The sequence below is a fragment of the Cydia fagiglandana genome, chromosome 3 (genome assembly GCF_963556715.1).
Source record: "Cydia fagiglandana chromosome 3, ilCydFagi1.1, whole genome shotgun sequence".
Lineage (NCBI taxonomy): Eukaryota > Metazoa > Arthropoda > Insecta > Lepidoptera > Tortricidae > Cydia > Cydia fagiglandana.
Window position 1 is genome coordinate 1,096,487 of NC_085934.1, and position 14,948 is coordinate 1,111,434.

Here is a 14,948-nt window from a genome sequence, read left to right on the forward strand (position 1 = left end):
ATGACTTCTAAAATTAAAATTGGCCGTGCTTACTACAAAATATTTTGTTTTATTTAAGTAATTTCAGTTCTTTTGTTGGCGAATCTTTATACTGTCTGGATTTGCATTTCTTTTGTATAGTAAAAGTTTTAAACAAAGTGTACCTACTTAATCATTAATCAACTCTATTTCCTACATTATAGGTTTAAATTTCACTAGCAAATGGGCCTTTTTCTTGTATGGCTGGGCCTAATAAAGAATGTTTACTAACAGTGTTCAATGAATCTCTGGCAATGACCGCGACCGACGAATATACGATATCGGACCGTATTCTCACCGTGTGCGCGGGCGCAGTGTCACCAGCGTAACTGGCCCCGTGGGTTCAGTACTCATACCAGGAGTCACTGATAGTGTCAAAACGGACATATAAAATTAATGGTTTTTTTTTTTTGCAAAAATGCTACGTTTGATCGAACTCACCGATTACTTTTTTTGTTAAAACTTACAAAAAATAAAAATTCGAAAACATGACGCTTACCATCAGTGAGAGTGAGGGAAGAACTTGAGTCGACGGGGTCTTAAATTAAACTGGTCGGACTAATCTTCGACTCGCTAATCTAGCACAACCGGAATCCTTATCAATCGGTTTAACTGGACAGTGCGAGCAAATCATTAGTGTCATTAGTTCTTGGTGTTGAAAGACGAACGGCCATTCAATTGATAGTGTTCTTTCATTCAACACATTAGTGTTGGACGGTTGTGTTGTGTTTTGAAAGTGCCACTTTTAACGGTGTTTCGTCTTGAAAGTGCTTTCCTATTGAAAACTTTCTAGGACTAATACACATTTTATTGCGATTCAACTTGCGATTTTTCCTTTAAAATTTAGTGAACTTATACAAAACATATACTTGTGTACGTAGGTACAGCTACATATTTTTGGATTATTTTTTAAATGAAATAGAGTCCGTCGAAGTTATCTTTGCCCTTTTAACAGAATAAAGTGGGGAAGTAGGTATAATTATAAACGTCATATTTTCATAGAAATTTGACATTAATGATGACATTGCTACACTTTGTCATTGCTAATGCCATTCAGCGTTAGAGCTTGACCCGACTCAAAATTTATGGCAAATTATAGAAATATAAAGTAATTATTCAAATGTGTCGCAAACGTAAAGAAAAAAACATAGTAACATTAATAAAATAACATAAATAAATAAATCATCATTCTCTTGCCCTTGTCCCATTCACTTGGGGTCGGCGCAGCATGTCTTTCTCTTCCACACCTCTCTGTCGCCCGTCATTTCATCATTCACTTGCATTCGTTTCATATCATCTCTCACACAGTCCATCCACCTTTTCCTCGGTTTTCCTTTCCTCGTACTTCCCTCCACATTCATTCGTAATACCTTTCTCGTCACATGACTTTCATCCCTCCGCATCACATGCCCGTACCACGCTAGGCGATTTGCCCTTACTTTTTCTGTTATGGGTGCAACTTTCAGGCTTCCTCTTATATACTCATTCCTTATCCTATCCATTCTCGTCACGCCACACATCCATCTCAACATTCTCATCTCCGCTACATGCAATCTCTTTTCATCCGTCACCTTTAGGGCCCAACACTCTGATCCATACATGACGACAGGTCTTATGACTGATTTATAAATTTTACCCTTCAACCGAAGAGGCATTCGGGCGTCGCAAATGGTTCCCGTGACCTGTCGCCATTTCATCCATCCTGTGCTAATCCGGTTTTTCACGTCACGGTCAATATCGCCATCGCACTGTACGAGCGAACCGAGGTACTTAAAGTCGGAGCAGACCGGCAGTGTAACGCCGTCTAGTTCTATGGCAGCAAAACTGGAGAGACCGCCAAAATCGCAGAACATGTGTTCCGTTTTAGATCTGCTGATCTTTAGGCCAACATTCTCCAATTTTTGCCGCCATTTCTCAAGTCTGCTCTGCACCTCAAGTTCGTTTTCACCAACAAGCACAATGTCATCGGCAAACAGCATACACCAGGGTGCCTCCTCCTGTATGTCTGACGACAGAGCGTCCATAACAAGCAGGAAGAGGTAAGGGCTTAAAGCCGATCCCTGGTGCAAGCCTACCGTGACACTGAACTTGTCGGTGGTGCCAGCAGCTGACCGGACGCGTGTACAACATCGGTTGTACATTGACCGGATTAGCTCTATATACTTCCCAGGCACGCATTTCTCTTTCAGAGCCCACCACAAAACCTCTCGGGGTACTCGGTCGTATGCTTTTTCGAGGTCAACAAACACCATATGCAGGTTCTTTTTGGCATGTCTGTATTTTTCGCACAGATGGCGAAGTACAAAAATGGCGTCTGTTGTACCTCTCCCCGGCATAAACCCGAACTGGTTTTGTGTTATATCACTCTCATCTCTCAGGCGTCTCTCTATCACTTTTTCCCATACTTTCATGCTATGTGACATGAGCTTTATTCCTCTATAGTTGTTGCATTCTTGTACATCCCCTTTGTTTTTAAAAATGGGCACCAGCAAACTGTCGCACCATTCGTCGGGAATGGTTTCTTCATGCAACAACTTATTGAAGAACAAAGTCAGCCACTTACATCCATCCTCACGCAGTAACTTCCATACCTCTCCTGGTATATCGTCTGGTCCTACAGATTTCCCATTTTTCATACTTCTCACAGCCGTTCTTACTTCGTCCATACATATTTCTTTCACTACACCCATATTTATCATCCTGTGCTGTAGCACCCTGTTCCATTCATTTTCCTCATTCATCAACCTTTCGAAGTAGGCTTTCCAACGTTCTTTTATCGCTTCATCTTTCGTAATCACCTTACCTGCATCATCTTTCACACATTTTATATGAGACATATCCCGGGAACTTCTTTCTCTCGCTTTGGCTAGGCGGTACAGCTGCTTTTCGCCTTTAGGACTATCTAAAGACTCGTACAAATGGTCCTGTGCTGCTGTTCTGGCTATAGCAACTGCACGCTTTGCTTTCTTCTTACATTCTTTATATTCTGTCCTCTTTATTTCCTTCTCAATTTCCTGCCCAGTTTTAACACTTTGCCATTCTTTAAATGCCTGCTTCTTTTTCTTTAATACTTCCTGCACCTCCTCATTCCACCACCACGTTTCCTTATCTATCACACCTTTCCATTTCGACTCTCCCAACACATCTTTTGCTACTCTCCGTATACAATTTGCCATCTCGTTCCAACATTCGTTTGCATTCAATCCTTCCATTCCTTTCATTTCTATCATTTTATCTATTACACGTTCTTTAAATTTTATAGCACATTCATTCTTCTCTAGCATATGCCATCTTATCTTTGCAGGGGGCCGTTCGGTTCTCATACGAGACTGGACTTTAATGTTCACATCGATTACAAGCAGCCTGTGCTGTGAAGTAAGGTGTTCTCCTGGTATTATTTTTGTGTCTTTGATGCAGTTGATCTTATTTCGCTTCACAAGGAAATAATCAATCTGCGTGGTGTGATTGCCACTTTTGTAGGTTATCAGGTGTTCATCCTTTTTTTGGAACCAGGTATTGGCGATTGCCATGTCCAAGGCAGTAGCTGCTTGTAGTAATGCTTCACCCTGCGTATTACGTATTCCGAAACCGAAACCCCCATGCACTCTTTCATACCCCACATTCATTCTTCCAACATGTCCATTAAAATCACCTCCCACATATATCTCCTCATTTGCTGGTATAGTCATGGTCACTGCGTCAAAATCCTCCCAAAACTTCTCTTTCGCTAAATCGTCACATCCACTCTGGGGGGCATACACACTTATTAAATTGAGTGTGACGTTTTCTAACATCACTTTCATAGCGATGATTCTATCGCTCTTCCTGTCAACGTTTGTGACATTCTGTTTCAAATGGCGATCGAGTGCTATACCAACACCATTTCGTCTGCCGTCACTCCCACAGTAGTAAAACTTATATCCCTCTCCAATCTCTCTAGCCCTCGCACCCTTCCACTTTGTTTCCTGCAGAAAAGCTACATTTATCCTTCGTCTTTTCATTACATCTGCAAGTTCTCTCCCCTTTCCAGTCATCGTCCCTATATTCCAGCTGGCATACCTCAATCTCACATACTTAGGTTCCCGGGCTCGCTTCTTACGTCGCCCCCGCCCGGGCTGGTGCGACAACCCTTGTCCATTTCCCACAGGAGCCGGGTGCTGCCCCTGCGCGTCGCCTGCGGGGTACGCCCTAGCCCTGTCGCTCATCTCATTTAGTCCGATAATCATGCTGCTAAAAGGATTTGGCATGAGTTTTACCACCGGCCGCCTGCCTGACGCTAACCCTCCTTGGGAATCCCTAGTTGACTTAGGTGACTGTCATTTTTACTCCTTAAGTCGCCTTTTACGACATCCATGGATAAGCACGGAGTGGGCTATTCTTAAGCCGGCAACCACACGGCTTACATAAATAAATACATACATAAATAAATAAATAAGAAATAAATATTGGGGCCATCTTACACAGATCAACCTAGCCCCAAACTAAGCAAAGCTTGTACTATATGCTAGGCGACGATATACATACTTATATACATAGAAAACACCCATGACTCAGGAACAAATATTAGTGTTCATCACACAAATAAATGCCCTTACTGGGATTCGAACCCAGGACCATCGGCTTCGCAGGCAGGGTCACTACCCACTAGGCCAGACCGGTCGTAAAAACAATATATGTCTGATTTTCAAAATAGTACAATATAAGAGTTTTTCTTGAATTTATACACAAATTCCATCACATATTTATATTAAATGAAAGACACGCACGACTGACTCTATCGTAACTCCGACTTTTTATAAACACATGTGCGAAAAAGAACGCCGAAAACCAATTTAAATACCAAATACGACAAAAAGTGCTTGTGAAGATTTGGAATTGCAATTTTCCAGAGTATTGTGATATAATAAATCAATATATTATAAATAAACATTGACAAAAACTGTTCACTGCTTACGAAAGGGCCTTGTGGTGACAAGGCTGAGCGTTATTGCATTTTTTGCCTTAAAGATTAATAAAAGCGGCTTCTCAAAGACTGATAAAATTATCGTACATAAATATTACAAGGATTAGGAAGATTACAAGCGTTTTATCTATCGTATGTCACAGACTGATAAATTAATCTAAGCTACAAGTGTTTAGAAACATGACCGCGAATGATATAGTTAGAAATCCGAGTGAAGAGCCTAAAGTGATGAATGTGATGATACCAGGAAGTGTAATGGATAGCCCGAATGTAACTGGGACTGGAGAAAAAGTGCCATTAAAAGTGTATAAGTACAGATGGATAATTTTATTACTTTTTGTGATGTTCTCAGCATCGAATGCGATGCAGTGGACACAGTATACGATTATAAGTGACGTAGTTTCGGATTATTATGGTGTTCCATCGACATTGGTATCATGGACGTCCATTATATATATGGTGACATACGTGCCTTTGATTTTTCCGGCTAGCTGGCTGTTGGATAAAACGGTAAGTGAATTTATTTATTTTAAGATTTAAACGGACCAATAATTTCCATGTTGAGAAAAATTTATTTGAACCACTTTAGCACGAATTTTTGTGGTGTACTGTCGACAATATCATACTGATATAATATTTTCTTTATAAATAAAAAATATAGTGCAGACAGTTAGCAACAGGTACTTACCTGCGTACGAGACTATTATCTTACGCAAGATCTTAGATTATATTCCAAGTTTGGTGACAATCAGATTTCAATTTAGATTCGATACAGCCAACATCCTAAATCAAATCAAACACAGATATCAATCATACATGGACTATGGACCGATTTTTATATTATTGTCGAATTTGTTTTCGTTATATTGAATAATATTTGCCCTGTTTGAAGAGCGCATTATGAGCAGAATAAATAGGAAAAAAAACATTGTCCCGAAAAAAAAATCCTTTCAGTTACGAAAATACAAAACTTAGTTTGACAATATAAGAAAATTATGTTCGATAACAGATAAGTCTCGAGTATAATTCTAAAACATTGTTTCTCCATTATCTTAATTGCTTTAAGGATTAATTTCCATCACCTACATGAGTAGGTATGTACATATACGTTACTAATTATTTATTTTGGAATTAATTGTATCTATGCATAAATCGGAATATTTGATATTAGGTAGTACTTAAAAATTCCGAACAGTGATACTTGTAATATTAAGGTCAACGGTCAAGGTGAAATTAAAAAACGTTTATCAGATAAGACGGTCTAGAAGCTTTTTCGTTGCATCAATTGTTTTTGCGTTGTTTAGAGCAGATCAATCTGAGCTGTTCCTTTCTGACAGAGTTTGAGCGAAGTACACGTATACAAATACGGGAAATTATGCCTTGTGATGGGTTTTCCAGCCAAAAATTTCGTGAGTCGCGGTCTTCCCTACATTGATTTTAACCATTCAACCGAAAATGTCTATAAGACCACTAAGCACTCTATTAAAACTATGCTAATGAGAATAACATAAGTACCTATCTACAGTCTCCTGAAATAACATGTTGACAACGAAGGCCGCAAAAATATCTGACACGATCTTATTTGTAGAGCCATAAGAGCGTGTCACATATTTTTAAGGCCTTCGAAGAGTAACATATTATTGCAGGTGACTGCACTAGATAAAACTATGTTAACGACCCACATATTTACGTAATGTATATTTAATTATTTAAGTATGAGAAAACATAAGCTGGCTTGGTCACCTGGAGAGGATGGGGGAGGATCGTGCTGTGAGAAGAGCGTATGTGGGGCACCCGGGGGGAAAACGTCCGTCTGGGCGTCCCAGATACCGCTGGAGTGACGAAGCCCAAAAAGACCTGTCCGCCCTCGGAATACCCAACTGGCGTGAAGTGGCACGGAATAGGGCAGAATGGCGCTCTCTTGTGTCAGAGGCCAAGATCCTCTTTAGGTCACTGAGCCAATGATGTATGTATATATGTAAGTATAAGAAATGCCTTATCCTGCCACGAATTATCTTGATCTTCCTCCTCCTTGTGTCGTATTCCTCATTGCTGAGGGTCGTGGCCTCCACGAATAATTTTGTGGACTAACCCCCCTATTCATAAACGTTTACTAAAGTTGACAAGCCGATAATAATCGTTTGTCCCTTTCCGACGTATTGGTATGATGGAAAGGGACAAACGATTATTATCGGCTTGTCAACTTTAGTAAACGTTTATGAATAAGGGGGTAACTCTTTCCAATTGTTGCGATCTTCAGTAGTATGTAGTGCATCATGGATTTTAGATTTAGTCCTTCGCGGATTTGATCTATCTGATCTTGACCTTAAATACATTCTTAAAACATACATGTTGGTCCCAAAGAATTGAAGTAATAAACACTGATTTAAATTTTCACGATTATTTAACATTATGAAACTGCACAACGGGACTTAATCGCGTATTTAAGTTTTAAGATTTACCTCCGACGTTTCGAGGACGGCGTTGTCCCCGTGGTCTCGGAGATCTGCTCACTGACTGGCTGACAAAAACTGGCTCAAGTTGACATCAATATCTTCTAGCCGCGCGAGTTTTTCGAATTACCCGCACTTCAAACGTTCAAACTGATAAACAAGACCAAGTGCGGGTAGTTCGAAAAACTCGCGCGGCTAGATGTTGATGTCAACTTGAGCCAGTCTTCTCCGAGACCACGGGGACAACGCCGTCCTCGAAACGTCGGAGGTAAATCTTAAAACTTAAATACGCGATTAAGTCCCGTTGTGCAGTTTCATAATGAAGTAATAAATGTTATTAAACTTTATTTCAGTCTCAAATCTGAGACAAATCTTATAGGAACCTAACAATTTTATTGTCACTATGTTTAAATCCCTCAAACTCCTACACCCGTAAACCACCGCCTACAGGCGGTGCTGAAGAATTAGATATACTTACATGCCAACATACGCACAAACATGTGCTGTAAAAATAATGATCCTTAGATAATCGGGCAATTAATAATATTATTGTGATCGACTTTGGGATTATACTTATTATGATCGATAGATAATCAGATCTATCTTCAGATAGAATATCTTCTGAATGAAAATATCAAAAAAAAACTCATTTCGTTTTAAATCCTTCGGATTATCTTAATTTGATGGCCTTACCAATCCGTGCGGAAACCAGATTTGTTATTATAGAAAATTCTAACCAGAGCTTGTGTCTAATTTATATTGATCCTTAAATCTGAAAAAAATATACGCAATCGGAGTTCAGAATATCCTGGTGGTCTTGCGCGCATCTATTGGTATTTTTGCGTCAGAACGAACGACTGTACAGTCTACAGAAATGTATTAAGTTTTTTAAACTCCATACGAACTTATTACGTTCTTCTTTTCAGAGACATAACGTTCATTCACCGTATGTTGCCATGGTTTTCACTCTGTAAGGGAAATCTGGGCGTTTTGGAGTCGTGGGCATTCTGTACTATCGTTATAGCCTCTATAGCTCGGCTCTATAGCGATGTCGTGTTCGTTTTACGATCCGGATTTTGACTGACATCGCAGAGTGACTTCGATCTGTGGTCTGTCATCATTTATCAATCTCTCTCCATTGGGTTTCTATCTGAAGCTCTTAGAAATAGGAGTATTTTGGTCGTTTTGTCGAGATCGGAAAATAAAACTCGCATATAATTCGCATTGAATTTTATTTTAATACTTATTATTAGAATTTAAGTTAAAGTTAAGTTAGTTTATAGTTAATTTTGTAAGATGTGTATGGGTTTTTTTAATGCCTGCAATAAAACATTTTATTATTATTTGTCTGTCTTTCCATATCTCGGGACCATGGAGTCCCGGACCTTTGGGAGGCGTGCGTGGGGCCGAAGCCAACAATTATTATTATTATATTTGTATCTCCTTGGATATCACGGGCCTATAATCCCGGTTTTTTGATAGGCTTGCGTGGGGACACAGATCCAACACGTAGAGGCCCCTTGGAGAGCTTTAATGTCATGTAGAACGCCTGCTGGAACCCGTTCATAGGTGCAACAATAGACACCCATGAACCGGTCTCAGCAGGCATTGGGACTATTGTAGCAAAAGTGAATAGTATACCGGTCTATGGATTGAAGTTTGGGTGGAAAATGAGACTGGGCTATTGTAAAGAGTTCGGACACCTGCCATAACAATGCTAACACACGTTATCGAGGCAGGTGGTGACTTGCCGCTGACTAGATGGGCCCCTGAAACTGCCGTCGTGAAGACGACCAGGGGCAACATCGGTGTGAGCGGCTCAGGGGTGTCGAGAGGTGTGCGCCGCTTTCTACCCAGTGGCTGTTACCAGCCACTGGGTAGAAATATTATTATTATTATATACAGGGCGTTTATTTAGTCACCTGCAATAATTTACGGGACAAATATATAGGTAGGCAACTATTACTATAGGACCAACCCCGAAATCGTGAAAAAAAATTTTGCTGTTTCATACATTTTGGCTTTCTGGCCTTGACATTAATATTTTTCAGAGTAAAATTATTTAGTGATCATTCACCAACAAGAGGGGTTTGCAGGGACTGAAATCTACAAGTTATAAAATTGTAAATTATTATCTTATTATCTTATCTTATCTTAATGTTCATGGAAAATAAAGTGATCAAAACACTTCACTCACACCAACAACTAATTATTAGTTATACTGTTTTTCAATTTCAATTACTTACTCGTGAAGTGTCTTATTATTATAAATCATTTTTAAATTGATCATAACACGCATTAATGAAAATGAGCTCTACTACCGCGTTCTTAGTAGCCAAAGAGTTACGTTATAATACTTATTTACAGTATAACGCAGTTGTGAGGGTCGGTCCAAAAGTTTCTGGCCTGTTACAGAAAAATAGGCTTGCTTAGTGAAAATTATTAAGATAATAAATGACTAGGAAACTAAACAAATTATTTTATTAAAAGATTTTTTATGTGTTATTTTAAGTAGAAACACTAGACTACATGTACAAATTATAAACTGAAATATACTACCGTAATTTTGATGTACGAGTAGTTTACGTGAATGCAGAGGACGCTAGTTTGATCCCAGCCCTAGGCTCTGTAAAATTTGGTTACTTTTTTCGTATTCACATCCAGTATATAATTTATTAACTGGCCCTTGACGTGACGAAGACCGTAACACTCCGAGCCTGTAACTGATTTGTTTTTGTAAGCACTTGACGAAGCCTGCGTTGCCGATCACGATAAATGGACTTGTTTTTGCTGATAATTAATCAATATTTATTATATTATTATGCACAAGCCTTTTACAGATTTTAAACTATGTATTTTTAGGGTTCCGTACCCAAAGGTTAAAACGGGACCCTATTACTAAGACTTCGCTGTCCGTCCGTCCGTCCGTCTGTCACCAGGCTGTATCTCACGAACCGTGATAGCTAGACAGTTGAAATTTTCACAGATGATGTATTTCTGTTGCCGCTATAACAACAAATAAGTACTAAAAACAGAATAAAATAAAGATTTAAATAGGGCTCCCATACAACAAACGTGATTTTTGACCAAAGTTAAGCAACGTCTGGAGTGGTCAGTACTTGGATGGGTGACCGTTTTGTTTTTTGCTTTTTTTGTTTTTTTTTGCATTATGGTACGGAACCCTTCGTGCGCGAGTCCGACTCGCACTTGCCCGGTTTTTTTTTAATTTATAAAGCTCTGAACGTGATTCATTGTTTATCCGTGAAAAGGGTTGAAAGTGATACCTTTCGACCCTTGAAAGTTTTTCGTTAGCCGTCTATGTACAGTCACGGAATTTTCAAGGTTTGTCAATTTTCGATGACCTCTTGTCACTTTTCTTTTTTTTTTAATGACCGGTCTGCCCCAGTGATTGACCCTGCCTGTGAGTCGATGATCCTGGGTTCGAAATCCGGTAAGGGCATTTATTTGTGTGATGAACACAAATATTTGTTTCTGAGTGATGGGTGTTTTCTATGTATAAGTAAGTATTTATCTATATAAGTATGTATATCGTTGCCTAGCACCCATAGAACAAGCATTGCTTAGTTTGGGGCTAGGTTGATCTCTGTGAATGATGTCCCCTAATATTTATTTATTTTATTCATTTTTATTCTATGTACCTACCGGCATTAAGGTTAAAAAATGTCATAAATCTTCAAATTCCGTGATTGTACTTAATACAATAGGGATTGTATTAATGTAGGTACATTTATCCACGCAGAGTGTCCAGAACCTAATTACTTATAACGAGTGGCTAAAAGTTACCATTATAAGTAGATCCGTCAGTCTTCTAACATCCTTTGACGTCCTTCACAAAACCTCAAACATCTCATAGCACCAGAGATCTGTGTTAGCTGGTCATTCCAACTACGAAATACATACTTACGTTCGAATATAATAAGTATATTATGTTAAAATAGGATATTTACCGTTCCGTACCCAAAGGGAAAAAAACGGGACCCTGTTACTAAGACTTCGCTGTTTTGTCCGTCTGTCTGTCACCATTCTGTATCTCATGAACCGTGATAGCTAGGCAGTTGAAATATTCATAGATGATGTATCTCTTTTGCCGCTATAACAACAAATAAGTACCTACTAAAAAAAAAACAAAAATATTTAAGGTGGGCTCTCATACAACAAAAGTGATTTTTTTGCCATTTTTTGCGTAATGGTACCGAACCCTTCGTGTTATTGAGATTATTGAATTCGTTTGTCATTTGTTTTTAAACCCGGTTTTTCCCGATATTGTCTATACCAATGCTTAATTAAGAGCCAACGAGGCTCAAATTCAGCGGACAAAGATGAATGGGCTCGTGGTTCAACAAAGGATAAAATGTAGCCCCAGATAAGAGGTTTCACTTACTTGAACCAGTTAAACTCGGTTACTTGTAAAAGGGCGTATGTTGCTAGGTTCTGGTGGTGAATTACGTCATTCTGAAGCGTTTTGGAGTCAGGTTTCGGAGATAATTAGAGCAAGTGTTAGAACTGGGTCAGCTTTGTGACCTTGAGTGGTTTGCCTTTGTCTTTAAGCTGGAATGCTGTAAAGCTGTCTGTGCTGTACGAACAGGGGGCCGATTTTTGAAATTCGATCACTCGATTTCGTGTATTTCGTTAAATGATATCTCCACTACTAGGCGTTTAAATTCTACTAATAGAATTGAAATCGAGTGATCAATACCACTAGTTTTCAAATTTCGATCGCTCGTATTTCAAAAAACTGGTCAAGTGCGAGTCGGACTCGCGTTTCAAGGGTTCCGTACATCACACAATTTCCAAAAATTTTTTGTACGTGAAACGTGACTTGTGTGAAACGTCTTGAAAAACCCGAATGGGTCAATCAAAAACCAGATGTAACATGACGTTTTCTGGCGTGATGGCTTATATCTCTACATCTCTGAAGATTGAATGCCGAATAATAGTACAGGTGTCCAAATGCGTAGAGCTGAAAACTCGAGCGTCCGATGGGTCGCGCTTCCTACACTGCAAAACGTAATTCAAGACCAAAAAAAGTAAGAAATGTTGCCACTTTTTTACTAGCGCGTCTTGTATTTATGTACAAATAAATAAATAAAAGTACTTTTTTAAATAGTACGAGTAAAATTACTAATGAATAAATTATCTTAGCGTGATTATTTATCAAAAGGAATTTACAATTTTACAAACAAATTATTGCAATGGCAACATTGTCTCACTTTTTTTGGTCTTGAATTACGTTTTACAGTATACAACTTCCGAAAGTGTTTTAAAAGCGAAGGCCGAAGAGAGATAATACCTACAGGGTGGCCAAAAAATAAGTGTATTCCCGTAGCCAGAGAGATTTTGGGATTATACTGAGCAACTTTTAGTATGGGACCAACCCCGAAATCGCGAAAAATGAAGTAGGTATTTTCCAATAGAATACGGCCAGCCAAAATGTATGAAACAGCCAAATTTTTCTTCGCGATATCAGGGTTGCACATGCACGTTGGCAACGGGAATGCGCTTAGTTTATTTTTTAGCCACCCTGTATACCTAGTGCTTTTTAAAGCACGAAACAATAGTAACCTAATCAATCAGTACAGTCAGCAGCAGAAGTTGCTAAGCGGGCGAGTGGTTTAAAATGATCTGGACGCGACATTATAGTAAAGACAATAAGAGCATGTCAAGGTAATTTTAAACTCCTCGCCCGCTTAGCAACTTCTGCTGTTGACTATACAAGTACCATTGCGGCTATGTGCCAGATACAGCATAGTCACATTTTTTGTCTTCAGTCCGACTCACGCTTGAAGCTAAAGGCACGCCTCTTTGGGACGCTTCGGGCCTTCAGCCTTATGCGGATATCGGCCTAGGGCCTTCGCAATACCTGTCTACATCACGTTTCACTTAAACCATTGCGGCTGTGTCCCTAAAAAAACGTTAACCACATTTTAGTTCTTTAATCCGACTCACGCTTGACTCAGGATTTCTAATAGGTTTTCCTGTCATCTTCAGGTAAAGGACTATCTTGTGTATTTTTTTCAGAATTTTAGACCCAGTAGTTTCGGAGATAGAGGGGGGGGGGAATGGTCATTTTTTGTCTATTTTCTTGAATAACTTCTAAACTTTTTATCTTAAATTTATAAGAAAAATATATTTGAGATTCTCAAAATGAGCTCTTTCGTTTGATATGTAACACGATATAGTTTTCAAAACTTTGTTTTTTAATTTTATCTTTTACCCCCCAAAAGTAGCCCCTATATTTAAAATTCATTTGTTGACGTTACATATCCGTCTTTGGGTCACAGACTTACATATGTGTACCAAATTTCAACTTAATTGGTCCAGTAGTTACGGAGCAAATTGGCTGCGACAGACGGACAGACGGACAGACAGACGCACGAGTGATCCTATAAGGGTTCCGTTTTTTTCCTTTTGAGGTACGGAACCCTAAAAATTAGCATTTCGCCGTTTCCACCGATTTTCGAGTGACGAAATCGAGTGATCGAAATTCAAAAATCGGCCCCCAGTTACGAAGCACTTCTTTGCGCTATTTAGGGACTTATTTTAAGCTCTTCTTTTTCGCCTTTTTCCCATATCATTTGGGGTAGGGAATTATTTTAAGCTGAGAATTTTTAAATATTAAAGGGGTCACTAGTGCACGTGTTTTAAGTTTATTATTTGACATGTTTCACGCCATAACAAATAACTTCAACGGAAGAACGCGGCGGCGGTGGCGGCGGCATGCACCCGTTGGGAAAAAATGCTTTCGTATTGGATGTTCTCTTCTACAAGTCACATTTCTCAACTGATTCTCGAGAAAGGTGAGCTGATTGAATGATTACCTATATAGATTTTTGAGAGATCATTGAGGTTCGTCAGATTTACAGCTGAAATTTTAAGCGATGGTAGAATTTAACAACACAACAATAAGTCCTCGAAGATCCACCATATAAATATAAAGTTAATTCCGACTCTATCTCAGCAATCCAAAATACTTGTATATTTTTGGAACGAAAACTTTTGTGCAACCAAGTGTTAATCTAGCGCGGAATACTCCTTACAAAATGACTCCGCAGTGAGTGAGCACATTTCGCGGCCGAAGGGTTTTCGTGAGATGGATCGCGCTACTAATTATTTTAGTCAGGTATCTTAAACTGTAATGTTTTTTTTTTTGGATTCCGTAAAAAAAAGGTCATAGGTACAAAAAACTGCTAAAAACGGACAAATAAGAAATATAATGACAGTTTGGAGACAATTTTTGTTGTATTAGGATTAGGACCGAAAGAGCTCAGGGCATTGAATAATTTTACGGTTTAGACTCACTTGTTTTTAGTCACTCGCGCGACATGTTTCGGAGAGCCTAGGCTCTCCGTAAAATTATTCAATGTTAGTACGTCTCACAACAGTTTAAATTCAAGCTCAGGGCACAATGGAGCTCAGAACAGTGAACGCATATATTTAGTATGGAAACCGCCTTTAGGAACATTACCGTTCAAATTCTCGGGCCAAATTAGCAC

General features: G+C 39.0%; 1 protein-coding gene and 1 long non-coding RNA gene across 2 annotated transcripts in view; one reads left to right on the forward strand and one right to left on the reverse strand.

The window, feature by feature from the left end:
• The window catches only part of LOC134679822 (uncharacterized), a 268,010-nt gene extending 263,317 nt beyond the window's left edge, over nt 1-4,693 (reverse strand). The window contains exon 1 of the long non-coding RNA XR_010100401.1: nt 4,532-4,693. This is a non-coding gene — a long non-coding RNA (uncharacterized LOC134679822). The remainder of the gene's footprint in view (nt 1-4,531) is intronic.
• Nucleotides 4,694-4,842: 149 nt separating this feature from the next.
• The window catches only part of LOC134679811 (uncharacterized MFS-type transporter C09D4.1), a 90,245-nt gene continuing 80,139 nt past the window's right edge, over nt 4,843-14,948 (forward strand). The window contains exon 1 of the mRNA XM_063538711.1: nt 4,843-5,491. Coding sequence (XP_063394781.1) covers nt 5,162-5,491 — 330 coding nt within the window. The 5' untranslated portion in view covers nt 4,843-5,161. The remainder of the gene's footprint in view (nt 5,492-14,948) is intronic.